We start from the raw sequence: 25,315 nt of genomic DNA on the forward strand, positions 1-25,315 counted from the left end.
GACTCTACCCGGCGCGAGGGGCGCTATTATAAACGCGAGGAGTTATCGTTGTTGTTTTAAGATAATGGAATTGTTTGAGTGATCAGCTCTCGTAATGGACATTTCGAAATCAAAATATTTTCTGGAATAAAAGCCCGGGGAAATGGGCCGAAAAAAAAAATACTTTGTGCTGATTCCTAACTCTTGGACTCGTGTTTCTGGAGACGGGCGTAAATGATGATAATCCTTGCTTTTGATATAGCACCTTTCACGTCAGGAGCAACATCTCAAAGCGATTCGCGGGATGTTTTTATCTTTAGAGTGTGCAGTGACTTGTGTATTTTGCAGGCAACGTATACACAAAAGTAAATTTTGCATTACATTGTATTGGTAGAGTTAGTCAGGCCTATGGTCCTGCTCCTCTCTACCTCTGTGACCTGCTAACGGTGCTCCGCTACCTCCCTCCACTCGGCAGGTGCTGGCTTGCCCCGTGTCCCCGGCCCCCGCCCCGCCATCGGCGTTTGGGCCTTCAGCCTTTCTGCCCCCACCCCTTTTGGAACTCCATCCCACAGTGCCTTCGCCTCGCTCCCTCCTTGCCTCCTCCGAGACCCTCCTTTTCAACCGTGCCTCTGCTCACCCTCCTAGCCTAACTCTCCCTGTCCTCCAACCCCTCCTGATCCCAGCCCCCGCCCAGCGCCCCCAGCTCGGGCCCAAATCCTTCACTGCCCAGCGCCTTGGGACGTCCTCCTGACGTGTATGCAAAATTTAGCTGCCTCTCTCGCCCACAAGACACACAGTCACTACACTTTACAGTGAATCCTATGAAGCTCTTGGTGACATTTTGACGACGCGATGAGATGCAAGGGCTCTAGATTATAAATAGCCTTCGAGACGGGACACACGAGGGTGGGAGAGGGTGTAAGAGGAGTGGGCTGGCAGATCTGACGACTGTCTGGCTCCACTTCAACCCCTAAACCGCGGTCACGTGTTTCGTGTTCTTAGGTACAATGACGGGCTGGTTCAGTATCGGCCACTGGCGTTCCCTCTCTGGAACCACATATTGCGTCTTGGAGGGGGGAAAAGTGGAGAGAAAGAGACATGTCACAATACATACAACAACAATAATAATAATAATCATAATAATAACAATAATAATCCTTGCATTTGATATAGCGGCTTATCGCGTCGTTGAGACGCCTCAAAGCGCTTCACGTGTAAAGTGGATTGACGCATAATTTGTGGGTGAAGCACGACAGCACACAGCAGGATTGTTGGAATGGATTCCCCGGAGAGACGTAATTCCAGAAAGCATTAGGCACAGGTTGTCAAGAGCCAAAGGCTTGGGAACCCCAGAGTGTGCATTGGATGGCTGGAACCGCAGAGGCTTGGGGCATTTCGCTTATTAGATCATAAATTAGTCAGCGTTAGCAGGCAGCAGAGATTTAAGGATTGAGGCTTGGGTCTGTTTCAGTGGGCAATAAGTCAGCGTTTGAAAAGTGACCCCAATTGCTGTGTGAGGTTTGGCTGGTGGGTCGTTGAATAGGGCTGTCTCTGTGGCTGGAATATCTGAGGCCACAGACGAATTATATCAGTGACTCACAGCTAACTCCAAAGTCATTACTGAGCCGTGCTCCTGTCCGCCTTTGCTCACCTCTGAAGTGTTGTTAAGCACCGTTCTGCTGCTTTGCTGGGACTGTTTATCTGTGTAGCCGAGTGAAGGAGAACCTATTAACAGAGCAGTGAGCGAGTAAGTGAGTGAGTGAGTGAGTGAGTGATGTCCGATCGTTTCCGTGATTGAAATGATTCCCTTATTCTGAAGCAACCTCGCGAAACAACTTATATTCCCGGTATTTCACTCGGCCTGGCTCAGTCAGCGGCGCTCTCGCCTCTGAGTCAGTAAAGATCAACAAACTAATTTCAGGTGTTACTGCTGACTTTATTATCCTTCTCTACGACCTCCTTCCCTTCATCTCCAATCCTCTCTCACCTCTCTCCCAGGCCCCACTTTTCTCCTCTTTCCCCCCCTCTCTCTCTCTTTCTCTCACTCCCTCAAACCCTCTCTAACCCGGTCACCTCTACTTCTAATTATGAGCCCTGTTCTCAGCGCCCCAGACTCTAACACGCACACGCACACTCACACGAGCACACATGGCGCTGCTCTCCTTAGCCCCCTCCCCCATGTCAGTTGGCTAACCAAGCCCCCGCTGACTCCTTGATCGCTTGTTCTTCGTCTCAGCGTGCGCATTTTGGCTGCGGCCCCCGACCCAAGCTGTTTTCCCCCAAAATGTCCCCATCCCTGTCCTCTACCCTCCATCACTCGTGCTCTGTCCTCCTCTCCCTCCATCCTCCTCGCCTCATATCCCCTCTTGACCGTCCCACAGCCTCCCTCTTCTCCAGCCTGGGAATCCTCCGGTTGAAGAGGAGGGTCTTGAGATGGAAGCAACGGAGGGGGCAAGGTGGATGGAGATCCAGAGGGTGGCGGCACAGAGGCTGGAGGCCCACCCGCCAATGGTGGGGCGGGCGAAGCGGGGGAAGTGAAGCAGGCCAGAGCCCGCTGAACAGAGGGAGTGGGTAAGGTTGGCAGGGGGTTAAGAGGTCATACAGGTAGGGGGGAGCAAGGCCATGGAGGGCTTTAAAGGTGAGGATCAGGATCTTTAACTTGCGGGACTTGAACCCACAACCTTCTGACTCACTGCGTCAGGCTGACACACGCATTTTGGAGCAACAGGAGGTGTTCGGGGCTGCACAGAATTATTCTGCTCTTTCCTTTAACCACCTGTGTAATTCACAACGCTGTTCATGTCCTCTTCCCAAATTCCCGAGTTTTCCACCCAAGCAATCATTTGCCCGTCACGCGGTATCTCGACTGGGTTCTTGGATGGCACCCTTAGGGAGCGAGAAAAAATGGGTATAAATTATTATAAAGATTCTTACATTTGATATAGACTCTTATCATGTTGGAAAGATGCCTCAAAGCGCTTCACAGGATTTATAATAATCCTTGCATTTGATACAGCGCCTTATCTGCTGTGCGCAATTGGCTTCCGCGTTTCGCCCACAAAATATACAGTCAATTCATTTTACAGTATATCCTGTGAAGCGCTTTGAGACGTCTCAACGATGTGATAATAATAATCATAATGATAATAATCCTTGCATTTTGAGATATCTCGAAGACGAGCTAAGGCATTATATCAAATGCAAGGATTATTATGTTGATGATTGTTATTATCACGTTGTTGAGACGTCTCAAAGCGCTTCACGGGAATTACTGCAATGCGGATTGACTGTGTATTTTGTGGGCGAAACGGGGCAGTCAATTGTGCACAGCAGTGTCCACAAACGGTCGTGGACTGCCTGACTGATTTATTATTATTTTTAAATTTTATTGCTTTTTGGAGGAATTATTCCCCCCCCCGGGAAAGCGATCCACACATCGACCAACAACCGGGTTCCTACAGTCTAGACTGCGTGAACTCAAAGTCCCAATGTGGTGCTTGAACCCACAACCTTCTGACTCAGAGGCCAGAGCGTGACTGACTGAGCCAGGCTGGCACCTGAGACCACTGTAATGACCCTCCAAATCACGTATTACCAGTCTGGGTCTGACTGACCGACCAGAGATTGATTGATACTGGCCTTGCTGTTCTGTGTGAAGCAACATCAATACATGCAATTAACGTTGCAAGCCACATCCAGTGCAGCACCTACACTTAGAGGGATAACATTTTATTATAATATTAATAATAATAATAATCATAATCCTTGCATGGGTATTTAGTGGGCAAAGCGCGGCAGCCATTTGGACACATGGTCCTCACGTACCTCGTCTTGTTCTGGTGAGTGTATGCTAGAGACAGAGGAGAGAGGCATCAGTAAATCCCACGCAACCAAATCTTTTAACCAATTATTAAAATATAGCTTTCACACCACCACCACCTCCACCAGCAACAACAGCAGCAACAGTTTCCATTTAAATGCAGCCCTTTGCTCGGGCTAGTGTCTCAGAACGTCTAGGTATTTTCGATGCAACTCAATTGATCAGTTATTTACTAACACAGTAAAACTCACGTAAGTAGTTTCAGTTGGGACCGTAATGTTCAATATGACTTACACTTACACGAAGTCTGAGTTGCAGGCACACACTCTATAATCGTATAAAATCCGATTTAATCAATAATCTACACTGCACATGTGTGATTTAATGCAGCCGGTAGGTGCCACTGCATTTCCTGCGATTCAATAGGTCTTGTCCTGTTGCCACATACGCACTTACTGTGAAACGTTGGAATCACATTGAATCGCGGGAAAAGAAGTCCTTCTACACATGTGTCGACGGATCAAGACTAGGTTACTCGAGATTCAATGCAGCCGGTAAGCGCGGGAGTAATGGAGGGTAGGGGAGTGGTGTTACGGGTTAGGAGGTGATTTATACGGGTAGTGTGGCTGAAGGCACGGCCGCCGATGTTGGAACGGAAGATTCGGGGGACACGGAGGAGGCTGGACCCAGTAGAGCGGAGGCAGTGGGGAGAGAGGAGGTTAGTGAGATAGGGGGCTGCCAAGGAATGGAGGGATTTAAACACTAGAGTGGAGGATCTTGAAGTCGATCCGTTCTGTGACAGGGAGCCAGCGGAGTTTGGCAAGGACCGGAGTAATCGGGGTACGAAGTGCCGGTGAGAATACGGGCGGTGGGGTTTTGAATGAGCTGGATTTTATGAATAGTGGAGGAGGGGAGACCGGCGAGGAGGGCAGTAGATTAGTCCAGCCGAGTGGTGATAAAGGCATGGACAAGGGTTTGGGCAGATTTGGGGGTGAGGCATTGTCGGAGATAACAATGTGGCGGAGGTGGAAGAAAGCGGTGCTGGTCAGGGACCGGATGTGGGGGAGGAAGGATAACTGGGGATCAAACCCGACGCCTAATTTGCACACGGGTTCGGAGAGTTTTAAGTACAACACATCCGACGATTCCCCCCACAGTGCTGCACTGGCTGTTAGCGCAGTCTATGTGATTAATAATAATAATAATCCTTGCATTTTGATATAGTGCTTTTCACATCTTCTCGACGTCTCAAAGAGCTTCACAGAATATACTGTAAAGTGAATTGACCGTATATTTGTGGGAGAAACGCGGCAGCCAATTGCGCACAGCAGCGTCCCTACAAAGAATCGTGGATTGAAGTGACCAATTTATTATTGTTTTATTTTTTGGAGGGATTATTATTAGGCGTGCGGAGTAAGGAAATTGCCCAAGGTTTCGCCTTGCGGGGAATTGAACCGAGGTGTCTCGCTTGCAAGGCGAGTGCTCTAACCACTGAGCTACAGGACTCCACCCAGATCCCAGATGAATGCGTAGATGAATGAGAGCAGTCAATTCATTCACAAAAGGGTTGGAATGGGAGTGGGGTTATGGGGTGGGGGGTGGGGGGGGTAAAACTTACATGTCCGTCTGGCTCTTTTCCTGCAGATCACAATGATCAGGATGATTATGGCAAGCAAGACAACCGCTGCGAGAGGCACCGCAATAGCGATGATCAGCCAGTCGTTTTGATCTGCTGATTCCTCTGGTGAAGAATCAAGTAGGTACATGGATCACAATCCACAGAAGCGGCACAATCCTCACGCTCAAACTTACGCAACAACAACAACAACAAACCCAGACCCAAACTTACACTACGACGACAACGACACCTTTCAAGTCGAGAGGATTCTCGCAAGGGCTGGACGGTCACGGATTTGCACAGCGCAAGGTAATGGCCCCACACGCAATCGCGACGCTAATTTATCAATTTTTGCTTGGAGGATTCCCCAAATGTCGGCCAGGACACCAGGAGAGGGAAACCCCTTTCCCTTTTCAAATAGTGCCACGGGGTCTTTTAACATCCAACTCAACAGGCCACAGACAAAATAGTTGTTAAAAGAAACAGAGGGGAGGAGAGGAGAATTTTTTTCACACAGCCAGTTGTTCGGATCTGGAATGCACTGCCTGAAAGGGTGGTGGAAGCCGATTAGATAAAGGCTTTTAAGAGAGAAGGAGATAATTATTTGGGGAGGACAAGTTTGCGGGGCTATTGGGATGGGGAGAGAGAGCGGGGGAGTGGGATTGATTTGGATAGCTCTTTTCAAAGAACCGGCACAGACACGATGGGCCGAATGGCCTCCTTCGGTGCTGTATGACTTTATGATTACCTCGTCAAGCTGTCTCAAAGCACTTCACAGGATACAACCCATTTTGTGGGCAAACACAGTAGCCATTTTGCTGACAGCAATGCGCCCACAAACAGCCATGGAGTGAGTGACCAATTTTAATACTAACAATAATACCACTAGTACTAATACTACTATTAATACTAATGATTCTTGCATTTGACATCCAGCGGTGCTTTAGCACGTCTTTGAGACAACAAGAACAACTTGCATTTGTATCGCACCCTTCACACAGGGCAGCATCCCAGAGCCCTTGACAGTGGCGGAGACATGATGTCGAGCTGGTGGTGGGGGGGGGTGGGGGGAAGGTGACCGTAGACACGGTCAAAGAGGAAAGTCTTCCGGCCCGACCTGAAGACGGAAAACGCGGGTGCAAGGCTGACAGCGGAGAAGTGCCTGTGACAAATCTATAACAGAAGGAAGACATTGAACACACCTTGGACAATCAGGTAGGCGTCTTTGGAGTCAAACCCAAGATTAGAATGGACACCGCAATTCACTGAACCGGTGTCGCTTGTCACCACACGGGAGATGGTGACCGTGAAAATGTCCCCTTGAGCGCTGCTGGTGTAAGAGTGGTTCAGCCGCGGGTCTGAGATAATAGATCCTGTCCTAGTCTCGCTCACAACTGGGTTTCCCCTCAGCGACCACGTGATAATTTCCCAGTCGGTGGTCACTGTGCACGTGAACGAAGCAGTCTGGCCAACCGATACAGTGGAGTTGCCTGGACCTCTCACCACTGTAGCAGATAAACAGGTACCTGAAAGGAAGCAGTGAGAGAGAGACTGTTTTTAACATCTTACCACATAATAAATAGTGGTTGCCCTGTGTATCCGAAGGCCGCTCACACAATGTGAACAGCGAGGGGTGGGGGGGGAATTGGAGGAGCTACTGGGCGCACAGTGACCCCACTCTTACGACAACTTGCATTGATATCGCGCCTCTCATTGCAGGGTAGCGTCCCGGAGGGCTTGACAGTGGCGGAGTATGACTCCGAGCTGGGGAGGGGGCGGGCGGGGGGGGTGGGTTGGGGGTGGGTTGGGGGCAGATGGAGGTGACCGTGAGCACAGTTGAAGAGGAAGGGACCTGAAGCTGAGTAAGGAAGGGGACAAGATGGCGAGATAGAGGGCGAGCGTTCCAGAATTTCAGGAGAGAGGTTCTTAGGGGGCAAACAGTGTAACCTGGTATCAAGTAATATCCGATAACAGCACTGGCGGAAACCATGACCCCAGGTAAGCAATCCGCCAATCGACCAGCTGCTTACTGCTAGCTAAACAGAGGCAATTGAAGTAAGGCGGTTTGTGGGACGCCGCTGTGCCCAATTGGCTGCCGCTTTTCACCCACAAGATACACAGCCAACCCACTTTACAATATATTCTGTGAAGCGCTTTGAGACGTCTCGATGACGTAATAAGGAGCTATGTCAAATTCAAGGATCACTATTATTATTATTAACATTAATTATTATTTAAGCGCAAGTCCCTGTTGCTACAGAACAACCCACGCGTCAGTCCGCACCAGATCACTTACCTACAGATATGCTGAGTAGCAGCACGAACCTTCCCGTCACCACCATGACCCAGAAATTCCTGGCTGAGGTTAGTAAAGGGTTAAACAATTGTAGCCAACAGCGCCTCGACAACTTTTTGGCTCAGTTGAACCACTCTCTGTTCCTGGTCCCAAAGTTTGTGGGTTCAATGTGTTAGCAATGTCGGAGGTGCCGTTCTTCGGATGAGATGTTACACCGAGGTCCCATCTGCCTGTTCAGGTGGACCTTAAAGATCCCGCGGCGCTATTAGTAAAGACAAGGGAGTTTTTCTCTCTCCCGGTGTCCTGACCGACAATCCCCCCCAAATAAAATTGGTCACTCGCTCCATGGCTGTTTGTGGGGCACCGCTGTGCGCGAAATTGACTGCCAAGTTTTGCGCACAAAATACAGTCTCTCCACTTTGGAGTGTATCCTGTGAAGCGAGCGCTCGCTTTGAGACTTCTCTAATGGGGCGCTGCATCAAATGCAAGGATGATTATTATCAACAGCAGCAAAGTGAACGAGCAGTTAATCTGGGGGAATCGTCGGAGTAACTCCCTTCTCTCTCTGAATAGCGCCGCAAGATCCTTAACACACAATCTGAAGAAAGGGGGGAGCTTTATTGGTGGTTTTAGTCTGTTAAAAGTCTCAGCCAAAGGACGGCACCTCTGACAATGGAGCACTTCGCACCACCCACCCATCCCCCCACCCTCCCCCCGCCACCCCCGACCCATTCCAACCCCCTCCCCTCTCAGCGTAATGCATCGTCAGCCTGGACTGTCATTCTGACTGAAGCGATGGGCTTTCAACCTCAACTCAGCAAACCTACTTCACACACACACCTGTATCTTTTAGCCACTCTGCCCCTCTCTTTCCCCCCCCCCCCCCCCACTCCCACCCCCCACTTTTGAGAGAGGAACTCCAACCCTTCCCATGGCTCCCGCGACTTTTTGTGGGACACTGCTCTTGGCAAACGGCTTCCACGTTCCGCCCACAAAATCCCAAATCCAGTCCAAAATACAAAATCCACTTCACAATATACCCTTTTTGAGACGTGATATGGCACTGGATCAAATGCAAGGATTAGTATTATTAGCATTGCTTTATTATTATCCCAGATTCCCTTTGCCTCACCCCACCCTCCCTTGCTTCCTGATTTAAGACTTAATCCCTTCGAGCTCACTTTCGGCCAACTCACACTTTCGATCGTCACCTTTTCTCTTTCCCTTCCCCCTCCCAAAGGGCTCCCAAGGCAGCTGTGTAAAGCACAGTCCGCCCACTGTGAACAGTGCTGTGTCAATGTTATATCTCCCCTTGTGTCTGGGGTGGACCGCAAACTCTCAAAGGGCACCAGAAAATATCAGGCCCAAGGTTGGCGAGAAGACAAAGGACGCACAAACTTGCGTAGCGGTTAGAGCACTCGCCTCACAAGCGAGAGGACCCAGGTTCGATTCCCTGGCTTGGCGAAACTTTCAGCAAGTCTCCTTGGGGAGTCCTGTAGCTCAGCGGTTAGAGCACTCGCCTTGCAAGCGAGACACCTGGGTTCAATTCCAGGCAGAGGGCGAAACCTCGGGCAAGTTTCCTTACTCCACACAGAGCCTAATAATAATCCCTCCACAAAACAAAAGCAATAATAAATTGGTCATTTTCAATCCACGACTGTTTGTGGGGACGCTGCTGTGCGCAATTGGCTGCCGCGTTTCGCCCACAAATATACGGTCAATTCACTTTATAGTCTATTCTGTGAAGCGCTTTGAGACATCGAGAAGACGTGAAAAGCGCTATATCAAATGCAAGGATTATTATTATTATTATTCAGCAGCAGTAAGCCCTGGAGTTTAACTATCTGAAACTGCTTGCCATCGAGAGCACTGTTCGGCAAGCTTTCTGCTGCTTGTCCCCTACCGTTTGGGGATCTCTGCACTTCCTACCTGTTAGGGCTTTGGCTTGCAGGGTGAACATGAGCTGAGTGGGAGAATAATAATACAAATAATAATCCTTGCATTGGATACAGCGCCTTATCACGTCATTGAGATGTCTCAATGCACTTCACAGAATATCCTGTAAAGTGAATTGACTGGATATTTTGTGGCCGAAACGCGGCAGCCAATTGCGCACAGCAGCGTCCCCACCAACAGCCGTGGATTGAACGACAAAATTATTATTATTATTTTTGGAATACCGCAGACCCTTATCATGTGGTTACCCCCAGAAATCAATCTGCCAATCGACTAACAACCGCTTTCCTACTTAAACTGAGGTGTGTGGAGTGAGGAAACCTGCCTGAGGTTTCATCCCACACTGGGAATCACCATGTTGCAAACTTTGCGAGGCGAGCAGGACCACCACTACAACTAAGGGACTCCGGCACTCACCTTTTCCACCAGTGTCCCTGGCTCCTGTTGATCAGGAATCTCTCCACTTCCCTGCGATGATGTCTCAATAAAGAGAGAGTGGGTGGCACGGCGGCGGTGAGGTGGGGGTGAGGGGTAAAAAGGTTTACAGTCTAGCAACGGAGAGTGAGGAGTTCACGGAGAGAAACAGAGAGAGAAGCAGACAGCGTTTCGGAAATAAAGTACAAACGTCACTCAGAGAAGGAGGGGAAATTGGCCTTTCAGGTCCAATGTCAGAGAAGCATTCGTTGACCGAAAGGTTAAAGTCTGCAGAGGCTTAATATTTAACCAGTGTCTTGCGTCTTGAAACCTACCACAGCACAGTGTCACACTATGAAACTCCACCCCACCCCAACCCACCCCAATCCCTTTCACCCGAAACCCTGCAATCGCTTGCCAGATCAGATAATAATTGCCATGATGATTGTTAGTTGAGTCCTGTAGCGTATTGGTTATAAGGCTTGTCTCGCAAGCGATAAGCTGAGCCTCTATAACATTGCCCCCATCCGCCCTCCTCACCTATGAACGGGAGTCTTGTAGCGTATCGTGAAGTGCGTAGAGTATTGGGTAGAGCGTTCGCCTTGCAACCCGGGTGGGGCAAAACCTTAGGCAAGTTTCCTTACTCCACAGGCCACTGTTTACCTAGCAGTAAGTAGGAACCCAGTGGTTAGTCGATTGGAGGATGGCTTTTCCGGGAGTAATAATCCCTCCAAAATAATAAATCATAACAATTTGGTTACTGAATACACGACTGTATATGGGATACTGCTGTAGGCAATTGGCTACCGCATTTCGGCAACAAAATACACAGTCAATTAGTGAATTAATAGCATATTCTGTGAAGCTCTTTGAGACATCCCAATGATGTGATAAAGCGCTATATCAAAAGCAAGGGTTATTATTATTATTATCAGCTGAAAATCTCTAATGAAACGGGTCCAACCAGCAGACGTCAGGAACAGAATCAGTCTCTGTATACATCTGCCAGAGGATAGAGTTCAAAATCCTCGAACTCGCTTTCAAAGCTCTCACAGCCTTGCTCCTCCTACCTCTGACCTGCTAAACCCACATCAACCTGCCCAATCCTTCCGTTCAGTGGGTTCCAGTCCCGCCCTGCCCACTCCACCGCCCTCCCCCCCATCCGTAGTTGGCCCTTCAGCCTCTCTGCCCTTTGGAACTTCATCCCACAGTCCCTCGACGTCACCCCCTCCCGTGACTCTTTCACAGCCCGGCTCAAGTCCCTCCTCTTCAACCGTGCCTTCGGTCACCCTCCTGCCCCCACACTCCCTGCCCTCCAACCCTCCCGATCCCAAACCCCCAGCTCGGGTGCAAACACTTGACTGTCCAGCATCTTGGGACGGCATCCTGGCGTGAAAGGCACTGTATAAATGTAACGTGTTGTTGTAGTAAATGAAATCGTGCCCAACGGGTAGGGTCCTACTCTCACTATGTAACTAATGCCTGAGGGAGGAGCAGGAATGATAATAATCCTTGCATTTAATATATCACCTTATCATGCCATTGAGACGTCTCAAAGCGCTTCACATAATATATTGTAAAGTGAATTGACGGTATATTTTGCAGGCAAAACAGTGTCCCACAAACCGTCGTGGATTGATTGACCCAATCATAAGAAAGTAAGAACATAACAATAATAATAAATCATCATTTTTTTTAAAAAGGGTTTATTACCCCCGGAAAGCGATCCGCTTAACAACTGGGTTCCTACTTACTGCTAGGTAAATAGTGGGATGTTGAGGTGAGCGCATGATAAAGGAATGAGAGAATGTAAATACTCAGGACATTACCACTGAATCGCTCCATACAATAAATGATTTATTTCATTTACCAAAGAGCTGACAGGCAGTTTTATTGCTGCAGCTCAGGTAAGTAATGTGTAGTGAATACAAAATACACAGTCAATCCACTTTACAGTGAATCCTGTGAAGCGCCTTAAGACGTTTTGACGATGTGATAAGGCGCTATATATTATATTATATTATATTATATTATATTATATTATATTATATTATATTATATTATATTATATTATATTGTATTGTATTATATTACATATTGTACATTATTATTAGTAGTAAACAGCTGTGAAGTGAATGACCAAATTCTATGTTAGCCAAGAAATTCTCTCCTCTTTCAGAGAAGTGGCAACGATAGCTTTAACGTCCACCTGAACAGTCCTCGGTTTAACGTGTCAGACGAAGGACGGCACCTCCGACATTGCAGCGCTCCCTCCCCAACGCTGCGCTGGAGGTGCCAGACTACGCCGTATGAACCGCAACTCCAGAGTTTCGGGGGTGATAGTGGCTGAAGGCACGGCAACCGATGGTGGAGCGGAGGACACGAGGGACAAAAAGAGGAGGCCGGAGCCGGCCGAGCGGAGGCAACGGGTGATGAATTAGGGGGTAAGCGAATCGGATACATAGGGAGGTGCGAGGGCATGAAGCAATGTCAGCGCTCAGAACCCACAAGCTTCTGACCCAGAGTCACGAATGCTACCCACCGAGCCAAGCTTCTGTAATAACCCGATTAGGAATAGGAATCTGTAAGGAAACATCACTGCTGGGAAAAGTAAAATTATCCAGGGAACAGGCAGGAAACAGCACCGCTAAAAATAGCCCTCAGCAATCTGGCAGCACAGACTATAAATACCCTCTGGAGGGTTTAAATGTTGTTGAAAGAAGCAGTGAAGAGAATTCCTGAGAGAACGACAGAGGAAACACAACCACAGAGCTACTATCACAAGATTTGTTTGGATGAAAAAGGCCCTTTGACCTATCTGGTCTGTTCCGTTCAGAACACGCACTCTATTCGATAGACACCTAACTGTTTCTCCACTCTCAACCCCAGGGATACCTATCATAGGTACATTATAAGTGATAAATAACAATCCATGTGTTTGATACGGCGCCTTTCACGACAGCAGGACATCTCAAAGCACTTCACAGTATACGATGGGCTCTACCTTTCCCTCATCTCCTCATCGAACCTTCAGTGTTTTCTCATTGTACTTTGAAGTCCTGTAGTGTAGTGGTTAGAGCATTTGCCTCGCAAGCGAGAGGACCAGGGCTCGATTACCAGGCGGGACAAAACCTTAGGCAAGTTTCCTTACTTCACACGCCTCTGTTTACCTAGCAGTAGGGTTAATAATCCCCTCAAATAATAATAATAATAATAATAATAAGTTGGTGCTCAATCCACGACTGTTTGTGGGACGATGCTGTGCACAATTGGCTGCTGCGTTTCACCCAGAAAATATACAGTCAATTCACTTTATGGTATACTCTGTGACAAGCTTTGAGACGTCTCAACGACATGATGAGGCACTGTATCAAATGGAAGGATTATTATTAGCGTATTGTAAAGGCTAGGCAATATTTGTACGCCCTCCCCCCACAGACGAGCCTGGCGGCATTTCATCTTTTATGAGAAGTCTGAGGACATGAATACTGTCTGTTTTCCTGCAGCTCCTCCAAGTGGCTATTCTTATTGCAACACGAAAGCATCAATGTACAATGCGATATTTTGCATTCAATACAGTGCCATTCATGTTATTAGGACATCTCAAAGCCTTTCCCAGGATTTCACTATAAATTGCTCTGTCCTCCTGGGTGGGGGGAGAGTAACCAGGGTCTCCTTGGATATGTCTGGCAATGGAATATCGGAATCGAGCCAGTCCTCTGTGACAATCTCGCATCCAGTATTTCAAGGCACTGGTGATGACAGCACAACCAGCCTGGCTCATTGGCAGGTACTAGAGGGGCAGACTAGTCACCAGGAGCAGGGAATCCTCCCATTTGGCGACTGATAACCCTGTAAACCAAAGCCCTAAAGGCTAAGCGTGGTCCTAGCTGGACAAGCAGTCGGCAAGCTAGCCAGACAGCGATATCAATGGCAAGCTACGTGGTTTTAACTGTTACCCCCAAAGCACACTCTGGGGTCCCCAAGCTTTGGTTCTTGCCAACCGGAATTGGGTAAGCAGGGTGCGTCCCTCCAAGGAGAGAGCGCATATTCCATTCCAACAATCTATCTCTGAGATTTCCATGTGTCGGTGGGATGTGCGGTTTCCAAACCAAACTCAGTTTGGTTTGGATACTCTTGGTCAATTCAGTCACTCAATCAAAAAAAAATAAAAACAATTTGGTCACTCATTCCACCATTATTTGATTGACTGATCGTTTTCTGGGGGGTAATAATCCCTCCCCCCAAAAAATGTGGTCACTCAACCCACGACCATTGGCTGTGCTGTGCACAATTGGCTGCCGCGTTTCACCCACAAAATACCCTCACTCCCTCCGCTTTACAATAAATTCTGTGAAGCACTTTCGGGAAGCGTCAACGTCATGATAACGGTGCTATATCGAATGCAAAGATTATTATTATTATACCGTTTTAGCTAAATATCCGCTGAGAACTTTTGCAGTCTTGATACGAATGAATAGTGTCTGTTCTTCCCTAATCCAACGTCCCTGTGTGGTCATTGTAGAAGAGCGATATGTGTCGAGGAGCTTTTGATGCAGAAGTGGGAGTAGGGGCTGTACTCCCACTTCTGCATAAAAGTAACAGGGGGTGTAATGGCAGTCTCCAACTCTGAGAAACAGACGGTGGGAGAGTTACCATTGTGAGTTGTTTCAAGTATTTGTTCTCTTAACAATAATAATCCTTGCATTTGATATATAGCTTCTTATCCCCCAACCACTCCGCCTCTCCCCCTCCTGAGCCTCTTTCAAGTCCCGCCTCAAAACCCTCCATGCCGTCGGTCACCCCTTCCTCTCCCCTCCCTTCTCCCCTCCCTTCTCCCCCGCTCGGGTCTGAAATACTATGCACTGTCCAGCGCCTCGGGACGTCCACGTCCTCCCGACGTGAATGGCGCTGTACAAATGTAATCTTGTTGTTGTTGTTGTTGTTGTTGTCATCACGTCATCGAGGCCTCTCGAAGCGCTTCACAGAACATACCGCAAAGTGAATTGACGGTGTATTTTGTGGGTAAAACGCGAGCAGTCAATCGAGTATTAACATCCCCCCCGCCCCCACCTCCGGAAAAGGGATTATGAACACCCCCCACCCCCGGAAAAGGGATTATGTACACCCCCCCCTCACCCCCGGAAAAGGGATCATTAACACCCCGCCCCCACCCCCGGAAAAGGGATTATGAACACCCCCCCCCCCCCCGGAAAAAGGATTATGAACACCCCCCCCCGGGAAAAGGGATTATGAACAAACCCCCCACCCCGGAAAAGGGATTATGTACACCCCCACCCCCCCGGAAAAGGGATCATTAACACCCCCCCCCACCCCCGGAAAAGGGTTGCTAATGACTGCTGGTAAAACCCCGGCGTGTGGGGCAGGGCCAGGGATTGAACCCGGGTCCTCTCGCTTGCGGTGTGAGCTCTCTAACCAAGAACCCAGGAGAAGTGACCGGGAGCCTGAATGGCCTCAGGGGGTGGGGGGGGGGGGGGGGAATCCTGGATGACGTCAGTGACATCTGGGGTGACGTCAGAGGAAATCCTGGATGACGTCAGTGGCATCTGGGGCGACGTCAGAGAAAATCCTGGATGACGTCAGAGGACAGCCCGGATGACGTCAGAGGGAGGCCAGAAAGGAGGTCGGAAGTGACGATCCGCCCGTCGGGCGTAGCCGGAAGTGACGAATCGGACAACCTGGACCGACGGAGGCGGGGGAGGGGCGGGCGGAAGTGACGACGCTGACAGGCGGAAGTGACAAGGGGGCGGGCGGCAGGTGCGCGCGGCCACGGAGCAACAACAGCAGCAGTGAGTCAAACAGAGACCTCCCACACCCCCCACCCCCCCCCCCGGGACCGGGGGCTGAGATCCCCCACCCCCGACCCCCCCCCGGGACCGGGGGCTGTGCCCCTACACCCCCCCCCACCCCCCCCGGGTCTGTGTGTCTGATCCCGGAGTCTGTGTGTCTGATCCCGGAGTCTGTGTCTGATCCCGGAGTCTGTGTCTGATCCCGGAGTCTGTGTCTGATCCCGGAGTCTGTGTCTGATCCCGGGGTCTGTGTCTGATCCCGGAGTCTGTGTCTGATCCCGGAGTCTGTGTCTGATCCCGGAGTCTGTGTCTGATCCCGGAGTCTGTGTCTGATCCCGGAGTCTGTGTCTGATCCCGGAGTCTGTGTCTGATCCCGGAGTCTGTGTCTGATCCCGGAGTCTGTGTCTGATCCCGGAGTCTGTGTCTGATTCCGGAGTCTGTGTCTGATCCCGGAGTCTGTGTCTGATCCCGGAATCTGTGTCTGATCCCTGAGTCTGTGTCTGATCCCGGAGTCTGTGTGTGATCCCGGAGTCTGTGTCTGACCCCGGAGTCTGTGTCTGATCTCGGAGTCTGTGTCTGATCCCTGAGTCTGTGTCTGATCCCGGGGTCTGTGTCTGATCTCGGAGTCTGTGTGTCTGATCCTGGAGTCTGTTTCTGATCCCGGAGTCTGTTTCTGATCCCGGAGTCTGTGTCTGATCCCGGAGTCTGTGTCTGATCCCGGAGTCTGTGTCTGATCCCGGAGTCTGTGTGTATGATCCCGGAGTCTGTGTCTGATTCCGGAGTCTGTGTCTGATCTCGGAGTCTGTGTCTGATCCCGGAGTCTGTGTCTGATCCCGGAGTCTGTGTCTGATCCCGGAGTCTGTGTCTGATCCCGGAGTCTGTGTCTGATCCCGGAGTCTGTGTCTGATTCCGGAGTCTGTGTCTGATCCCGGAGTCTGTGTCTGATCCCGGAGTCTGTGTCTGATCCCGGGGTCTGTGTCTGATCCCGGAGTCTGTGTCTGATCCCGGAGTCTGTGTCTGATCCCGGAGTCTGTGACTGATCCCGGAGTCTGTGTGTCTGATCCCGGGGTCTGTGTGTCTGATCCCGGAGTCTGTTTCTGATCCCGGAGTCTGTGTCTGATCCCGGAGTCTGTGTCTAATCCCGGAGTCTGTGTCTGATCCCGGAGTCTGTGTCTGATCCCGGAGTCTGTGTCTGATCCCGGGGTCTGTGTCTGATCCCGGAGTCTGTGTCTGATCCTGGAGTCTGTGTCTGATCCTGGAGTCTGTGTCTGATGCCTGAGTCTGTGTCTGATCCCGGAGTCTGTGTGTCTGATCCCGGGTCTGTGTGTCTGATCCGGGGTCTGTGTCTGATCCCTGAGTCTGTGTGTCTGATCCCGGGTCTGTGTCTGATCCCGGAGTCTGTTTCTGATCCCGGAGTCTGTGTGTCCGATCCCGGAGTCTGTGTGTCTGATCCCGGAGTCTGTGTGTCTGATCCCGGAGTCTGTGTCTGATCCCGGAGTCTGTGTCTGATTCCGGAGTCTGTGTCTGATCCCTGAGTCTGTGTCTGATCCCGGAGTCTGTGTCTGATCCCGGAGTCTGTGTGTCTGATCCCGGAGTCTGTGTGTCTGATCCCGGAGTCTGTTTCTGATCCCGGGGTCTGTGTCTGATCCCGGAGTCTGTGTCTGATCCCGGAGTCTGTGTCTGATCCCGGAGTCTGTGTCTGATCCCGGAGTCTGTGTCTGATCCCGGAGTCTGTGTCTGATCCCGGAGTCTGTGTCTGATCCCGGAGTCTGTGTGTCTGATCCCGGAGTCTGTTTCTGATCCCGGGGTCTGTGTCTGATTCCGGAGTCTGTGTCTGATCCCGGATCTGTGTCTGATCCCGGAGTCTGTGTCTGATCCCGGAGTCTGTGTCTGATCCCGGAGTCTGTGTCTGATCCCGGAGTCTGTGTCTGATCCCGGGGTCTGTGTCTGATCCCGGAGTCTGTGTCTGATCCCGGAGTCTGTGTCTGATCCCGGAGTCTGTGTCTGATCCCGGAGTCTGTGTCTGATCCCGGAGTCTGTGTCTGATCCCGGAGTCTGTGTCTGATCCCGGAGTCTGTGTCTGATCCCGGAATCTGTGTCTGATCCCTGAGTCTGTGTCTGATCCCGGAGTCTGTGTCTGACCCCGGAGTCTGTGTCTGATCTCGGAGTCTGTGTCTGATCCCGGGGTCTGTGTCTGATCCCGGAGTCTGTGTCTGATCCCGGGGTCTGTGTCTGATCCCAGAGTCTGTGTCTGATCCCGGGGTCTGTGTCTGATCTCGGAGTCTGTGTGTCTGATCCTGGAGTCTGTTTCTGATCCCGGAGTCTGTTTCTGATCCCGGAGTCTGTGTCTGATCCCGGAGTCTGTGTCTGATCTCGGAGTCTGTGTCTGATCCCGGAGTCTGTGTCTGATCCCGGAGTCTGTGTCTGATCCCGGAGTCTGTGTGTATGATCCCGGAGTCTGTGTCTGATTCCGGAGTCTGTGTCTGATCCCGGGGTCTGTGTCTGATCTCGGAGTCTGTGTGTCTGATCCTGGAGTCTGTTTCTGATCCCGGAGTCTGTTTCTGATCCCGGAGTCTGTGTCTGATCCCGGAGTCTGTGTCTGATCTCGGAGTCTGTGTCTGATCCCGGAGTCTGTGTCTGATCCCGGAGTCTGTGTCTGATCCCGGAATCTGTGTCTGATCCCTGAGTCTGTGTCTGATCCCGGAGTCTGTGTCTGATCCCGGAGTCTGTGACTGATCCCGGAGTCTGTGTCTCTGATCCCGGGGTCTGTGTGTCCGATCCCGGAGTCTGTGTGTCTGATCCCGGAGTCTGTGTGTCTGATCCCGGAGTCTGTGTCTGATCCCGGAGTCTGTGTCTGATCCCGGAGTCTGTGTCTGATCCCTGAGTCTGTGTCTGATCCCGGAGTCTGTGTGTCTGATCCCGGGGTCTGTGTGTCTGATCCCGGAGTCTGTTTCTGATCCCGGAGTCTGTGTGTCCGATCCCGGAGTCTGTGTGTCTGATCCCGGAGTCTGTGTGTCTGATCCCGGAGTCTGTGTCTGATCCCGGAGTCTGTGTCTGATTCCGGAGTCTGTGTCTGATCCCTGAGTCTGTGTCTGATCCCGGAGTCTGTGTCTGATCCCGGAGTCTGTGTCTGATCCCTGAGTCTGTGTCTGATCCCGGAGTCTGTGTGTCTGATCCCGGGGTCTGTGTGTCTGATCCCGGAGTCTGTTTCTGATCCCGGAGTCTGTGTGTCCGATCCCGGAGTCTGTGTGTCTGATCCCGGAGTCTGTGTGTCTGATCCCGGAGTCTGTGTCTGATCCCGGAGTCTGTGTCTGATTCCGGAGTCTGTGTCTGATCCCTGAGTCTGTGTCTGATCCCGGAGTCTGTTTCTGATCCCGGAGTCTGTGTCTGATCCCGGAGTCTGTGTCTGATCCCGGAGTCTGTGTCTGATCCCGGAGTCTGTGTCTGATCCCGGAGTCTGTGTCTGATCCCGGAGTCTGTGTGTCTGATCCCGGAGTCTGTGTCTGATCCCGGGGTCTGTGTGTCTGATCCCGGGGTCTGTGTGTATGATCCCGGAGTCTGTGTCTGATTCCGGAGTCTGTGTCTGATCCCTGAGTCTGTTTCTGATCCCGGAGTCTGTGTCTGATCCCGGAGTCTGTGTTTCTGATTCCGGGGTCTGTGTCTGATCCCGGAGTCTGTGTCTGATCCCGGAGTCTGTGTCTGATCCCTGAGTCTGTGTCTGATCCCTGAGTCTGTGTGTCTGATCCCGGAGTCTGTGTCTGATCCCGGAGTCTGTGTCTGATCCCGGAGTCTGTGTGTCTGATTCTGGGGTCTGTGTGTCTGATCCCGGAGTCTGTTTCTGATCCCGGAGTCTGTGTCTGATCCCGGAGTCTGTGTCTGATCCCGGAGTCTGTGTCTGATCCCTGAGTCTGTGTCTGATCCCGGAGTCTGTGTCTGATCCCGGGGTCTGTGTCTGATCCCGGAGTCTCTGTCTGATCCCGGGGTCTGTGTCTGATCCCTGAGTCTGTGTGTCTCATCCCGGGGTCTGTATGTCTGATCCCGGGGTCTGTGTCTGATCCCTGAGTCTGTGTGTCTGATCCCGGGGTCTGTGTCTGATCCCTGAGTCTGTGTGTCTGATCCCGGAGTCTGTTTCTGATCCCGGAGTCTGTGTGTCTGATCCCGGAGTCTGTGTCTGATCCTGGAGTCTGTTTCTGATCCCGGAGTCTGTGTCTGATCCCGGAGTCTTTGTTTCTGAGTCCGGGGTCTGTGTCTGATCCCGTGGTCTGTGTGTCTGATCCCGGGGTCTGCGTCTGAAGTAATAACCCCTAAAGAAAAAACTGGTCGCTCAATCCACGGCGGTTCGTGCGACATCGCTGCGCCCAATTGGCCGCCGCGTTTCGCCCGTGAAATATACGGCCAATTCGCTTTGCAGGATATCCTGTGAAGTACTTTGAGACGTCTCGAAGATGCGATGAGGCGCGATACCAAATGCGCGCGTTACTATTATTATGATTGTTACTTCCGCTGATCCGGTTGGAAAAGAGAAGGGTGTGTGCCCTGGGTGTGCCGCGGCCAACAACACTCCAGTTATATTACTCATCTGCCTCGCGGGGACTTGCTTCGCTTGTTGTGCAATATTATTCTTTTCCACCCCATCTAACTTGGGGTGCGAATTATCCCAACATGATCGCAGCATCCCAACCGGGGCCCCCCCACTGAGATCCCCATCCTCGCGGTCGATATCGCGCCTTCACGCCAGGTTTGCGCGCGGCAGTGCCCCACAAACTGCCAGGGAGGGCAGCGACCGACCAGGACGCCCATTTTATTTCGTCGGCTGACTCGGCAGAGGGTGTTGTTCGAACTTGTCTACGGGACTCAGCGCTGCATTTACGTCAGTGTGGATTGTCAACGGCCCGAATTCCACCGACTGGTATTTTTTTTTAGTGAAGTAGAGGGACGCACCCCTACCAACCTAAATCTGGGGAGTATTGGGCACAGCGTTGGCGCGAGCCAAGGCTTGGGAGTAACCGCTGAAGTCTAACCAGCAACGCTTGCCGTTGCCTCGCTGGTCTCCCGGGGTGGGGGGCGCGAAACCTTAGGCAGGTTTCCTTTACTCCGTGTCACTCTGTTTGCCGAGCAGTAAGTAAGGGAACCTGGTTGTTAGTCCCTTGAAGGATTTCTTTCAGGAGGTCATAAACCCTATATAAAAAAAATGCGGTCACTCACTCACTCCACAACGGTTTGTGGGACGTTGCTGCGCGCAATTTGGCTGCCGCGTTCCGCCCACAAAAATACAAAGTCAGTTCACTTTGCAATAAATCCTGTGAAGCGCTGTGAGACGTCTCAATGATGTGATAATAATAATAGTCCTTGCATTTGATATAGCGCTTTTCACGTCGGGAAGACGTCCCAAAGCGCTTCACAGAACACACTGTGAAGTGAATTGACTGTAAATTTGTGGGCGAACGCGGCAGCCAATTGCGCACAGCGATGTCCCACAAACAGTCGTGGATTGAAAATGACCAATTTATTATTGTTTTGGGTTTTGGAGGGATTATTATTAGGCTCTGTGTGGAGTAAGGAAACTTGCCCAAGGTTTCGCCCTCTGCCTGGAATTGAACTCAGGTCTCTCACTTGCAAAGCGAGTGCTCTAACCACTGAGCTACAGGACTAAGTCTCTATATCAAATGCAAGGATTGTTATTATTATTACTGATACCTTGGTTTTTGATTGCACCTTCAGGCATCGCCCTCCTAATGCCCCGTCTCCCATTCCCATCTCTATAAAAACGCTTTGAAGAGACGTTTAGCCTTGCGAAAGACGCTGGATGTCGTGAGATCCTTTTGTCTTAAGCGCGTAAGAATTCCGAGACGAAGGAAGGCCCAAGGTCCGTCCAGTTTGCCTTCCACATCCTGGCAGTCGCATGACATGTTGTGTCCCAAACTGTATACTGTTGTCCTGAGATGATATTCCCGAACAGAAATCTTATCTGATTTGTTCTTGAAGAGCCGACGCTTTCTGCTTCAACCGTCAATTGTGGAAAATGTTCTCAATTTGGAAACCAGTTAACTTTTTTTAAGAACTGCTTAGAACCAGGTTCCAAATTAAAGCTAAATTTAAGAATTTTCCACAATTCTGTGTCATATACGCAAAGACTAGATGGAAAGTTTGTCCTCAGTGCCCCTGAGCTAAGGAGTTAAACTATTATACATTGCAGCACAGTCCTGCTGACAGCCGGGAGGTGAATGTCTAAATGATTAGTTTATTGGGTGAAGTTTCTTCTTCTTTTTCTGTTCGAAAACCACTACGGGATCATTAACGTCCACCTGAACGACAGGCAGATAGGACCTCGGTTTAAAGCCTCATCCGAAGGGACCTACGCCATCAACGGCAAGCGATGTGGTCATAGCTGGTTACCCCAACGCAACGGGTTTAGGCGTATGTCCATTTGTGTAAAGGGAGCAGAGTTTTGTCAGGTTCTGCAGCCAGGGTTAAGGTCTCACTACAGGAAGTAGAATACAGGTGCAGAGTTGCTTGCGGTCTGGAGTGAGCTGGGGGGAATGTAGAGCTGATACGATTGAGTGTTGTGATTTCAGGTTCTGCCACCATGGATGATTTGAGCTCGGATTCGGACGACGCCAAGCTGACTACCAGCCGCAGTGACAGTCGGGTAAGGAACCACGTCCTATTCAAATTCTCTTATTTATGTAAGAATAATAATGCTTGGATTCAGCCACCCATCCTGTCTGAACGTCTCAAAGCGCTTCACAGCTAATTGTTTTCTAGCCCAGTGACTGCGTATTTGTAGACACTCGGCTGTGCGCAGTTGGCTGCCGCGTTTCGCCCACAAAGGCGCAGTCGGTTCACTTTACAGTATATTCTGTCCAGCGCCTTGGGACGTCCTCCCGACCCGAAAGGCGCTATACAAATGTAATGTTGTTGTTGTTGTTCTTTACAGTATAAACCGTTTGAGACATCTCAACGACGTGATAAGGTGCTGCATCAAATTCAGGCTTATTACTATTTTTAGTAAAGGCAACAGCCTGTTTGCGGAACTTTGCTGTGCACAAATTCAAAGTAGCTCCCATATTTGCCTACAAATTTGCACACAGGTGTCAGTCAGCCTGTCTTAGTCACTGCTGAGTCGGAAGGATGTGGGTTCAAGCCCAGTGTTGGGACTTTGAGCTCACGCTCTTGGCAGGGAATGCAACAACAACAACAACAACAAGATTCCATTTACAGAGCGCCTTTCACGTCGGGAGGACGTCCCAAGGCGCTGCACAGTTGGGTCGGGACCCGAGCAGCGGGGAAATGGTCAGGGTGAGGGGAGGGAAGGGAGGGGGCGAGGAGGGGGTAGAGAGTCGAGAGAGGAGGTGAAGGCACAGACGGTCAAAGAGAAAGGTGTTGAGACCGGCCTTGAAGGAGGAAAGGGAGGAAGCGGCGAAGGCACTGGGGGATAGAGTTCCAGAGCCTCGGGGCTGAGAGGCTGAAGGCCCGACCACCGATGGTAGGGCGGTTGGGGCGGGGGATTCCTGTGAAGCGCTCATAAGTCGCTACATCAAATGCAAGGATCGTTATTATTGTTATAAGTTTAGACGATTCATACCCAGCAAAATCCCACCGAATAGCCACGGAGTGAGTGACCGCTTTTATTTGGAGGATTGTCGGGCAGGACAACGAGAGAGAGAAACCTCCCTTTCTTTTCCAATTGCGTCTTGGGTTCTTTAACATCCACCCTGAACAGGCAGACTGGTTCTGCCCCAGGGAAAGCCCAATATTTCCAGCGCTGCTAAGTTGCAGTGGTGTCTCATGGAATAATGCAGCACGGAAACAGCCTACCGTGCCGGTGTTTGTACTCCACCCTCTCCTCCACCCCTCTATTCCCCTTTTCCACATCCCTCTATTCCCCTCTATCCACACCTTTCTATTCCCCTCTCCTCTCCTCCTCTAATTCCTTGGAGCTGAACTGGCTTCAAAGGTGACGCGTTTGGCAACGGAAAGTTGGAATCGAGCTCAGCCCTCCGTGACGATCTTTAGTCCGGTTACTGAGCCAGGGGGTTCCGCAGTAATCCAGGGCACTGCTGATGACAGCACAGCCCGGCCACAGCTGATAATAATAATAATAATAATCCTTGCATTTGATATAGCACTTTTCACGTCGAGAGGACGTCCCAAAGCGCTTCACAGAATACACTGTAAAGTGAATTGACTGTATATTTGTGGGCGAACGCGGCAGCCAATTCCGCACAGCAATGTCCCACAAACAGTCGTAGATTGAAAATGACCAATTTATTATTGTTTTTGGTTTTGGAGGGATTATTATTAGGCTCTGTGTGGAGTAAGGAAACTTGCCCAAGGTTTCGCCCTCTGCCTGGAATTGAACCCAGGTTTCTCGCTTGCAAGGCGAGTGCTCTAACCACTGAGCTACAAGACTCCACAACGTGCACCTAATCGAAATCCTTTCATCTTAAACCCCTCGATCAGGTCCCCTATGAGTCGTCTTAACTCCAGAGAGAAAAAAAAAGCTCTGACTTGTCCACTCTTTCCAGACGTGCATGTCAACTCCTCGGAATCAATCTGCGCCTCGCTCGTTCTTGTAATAAAAATAATAACCTTGAATTTGATATACAGCCTTTTCACATCGTTGAGACGTTTCAAAGCGCTTGACAGGACGTACTGTAATGTGAACGTTTATTGTGGTGACCAGTTGTGTGTTCAGTAGCCCAAATAGTAATGCGGTCGTTTCTCCCTTTTGCTCTCTTTCAGAGTCCAGCGGAATCTAAAAGGCCTGCTGTACCGAAGCCAAAAAACAATTGTAAGTACAGTCATCGGCATGGCTTTGTCACCTTAGTAATGTGTCCCCTCAGCACTGTCAGCTCAGACAGTCCGTGTTAAATGTACAGGGTGTTCACAAAGTCCCTTTAACTCCCGCCCACCCCCGTTTTTTTTCTTTACAATGAATTTTTATTTTCTGAGACGACAGCGGAGCTGAAACAAGCTGTCAAAGATGCTGTCATTCGACCAAACACAGTCACTTCACTTTATAGTATATTCTGTGAAGTTATTTGAGACGTCTCCAAGACGTGATAAGGTGGTGTATCAAAATCAAGGATTATTATTACTAGTATTATCATCCTCGTGAGCCAAGCTGAGTTTAGTCCTGGTCTTCCGACTGTAAACGTGCTCTCACATGTCTTTTTTAATAAGTGTCTTATTTCTATTTCCTCTCCCTCCTATAGTGGAAGCAGCTGAGATCTGGTGCTCCCGCATTCCTGATGATCAGATGAAGGATTACTGCCACACCATAGACTTGAATATTTTATGGCCCTTTCTGTTCACCCGGAATGAAAAACCTGACCGTTATATACAGTGGGCATTCACAGCCCAATTCATCGATGAGGTGTAAGTCCTTTGTGGTTCCGGGTTTATGCAGTTATTAGTTG

At 50.3% G+C, this 25,315-nt stretch overlaps 2 protein-coding genes across 2 annotated transcripts in view; one reads left to right on the top strand and one right to left on the bottom strand.

Moving 5' to 3' along the window:
* Positions 1-696: 696 nt before the first annotated feature.
* On the bottom strand, positions 697-10,221 carry LOC103191287. Its single transcript, XM_007912269.2, has 8 exons — positions 10,087-10,221; positions 7,714-7,776; positions 6,620-6,943; positions 5,418-5,540; positions 3,805-3,829; positions 2,756-2,865; positions 1,631-1,704; positions 697-1,045 (listed from the first exon to the last, which is right to left on the bottom strand). Exons 2-8 carry the CDS (start codon positions 7,757-7,759, stop codon positions 950-952), a joined length of 798 nt encoding a protein of 265 aa, XP_007910460.2. The 5' UTR covers positions 7,760-7,776; positions 10,087-10,221; the 3' UTR covers positions 697-949.
* A 5,615-nt stretch (positions 10,222-15,836) lies between these two features.
* The window catches only part of LOC103189166 (E3 ubiquitin-protein ligase TTC3-like), a 43,569-nt gene continuing 34,090 nt past the window's right edge, over positions 15,837-25,315 (top strand). The window contains exons 1-4 of the mRNA XM_042334063.1: positions 15,837-15,893; positions 22,469-22,542; positions 24,639-24,687; positions 25,112-25,274. Of these exons, the coding sequence (XP_042189997.1) occupies positions 22,480-22,542; positions 24,639-24,687; positions 25,112-25,274 (275 nt within the window). The 5' untranslated portion in view covers positions 15,837-15,893; positions 22,469-22,479. The remainder of the gene's footprint in view (positions 15,894-22,468; positions 22,543-24,638; positions 24,688-25,111; positions 25,275-25,315) is intronic.

This window comes from Callorhinchus milii, unplaced genomic scaffold, assembly GCF_018977255.1.
Source record: "Callorhinchus milii isolate IMCB2004 unplaced genomic scaffold, IMCB_Cmil_1.0 Scaffold4, whole genome shotgun sequence".
NCBI lineage: Eukaryota > Metazoa > Chordata > Chondrichthyes > Chimaeriformes > Callorhinchidae > Callorhinchus > Callorhinchus milii.

Excerpts from the sequence above, each read along its gene's own strand:
- LOC103191287 (XM_007912269.2), bottom strand. The coding sequence starts at position 7,759 with ATGGTGGTGACGGGAAGGTTCGTGCTGCTACTCAGCATATCTGTAG. Across the intron at positions 3,830-5,417 it reads GAAAAGAGCCAGACGGACAT|CATACACTCACCAGAACAAG; the intron begins GTAAGTTTTACC and ends CTCTGTCTCTAG. Across the intron at positions 1,046-1,630 it reads TGCTTAACAACACTTCAGAG|ACGCAATATGTGGTTCCAGA; the intron begins GTGAGCAAAGGC and ends CCCCCCTCCAAG.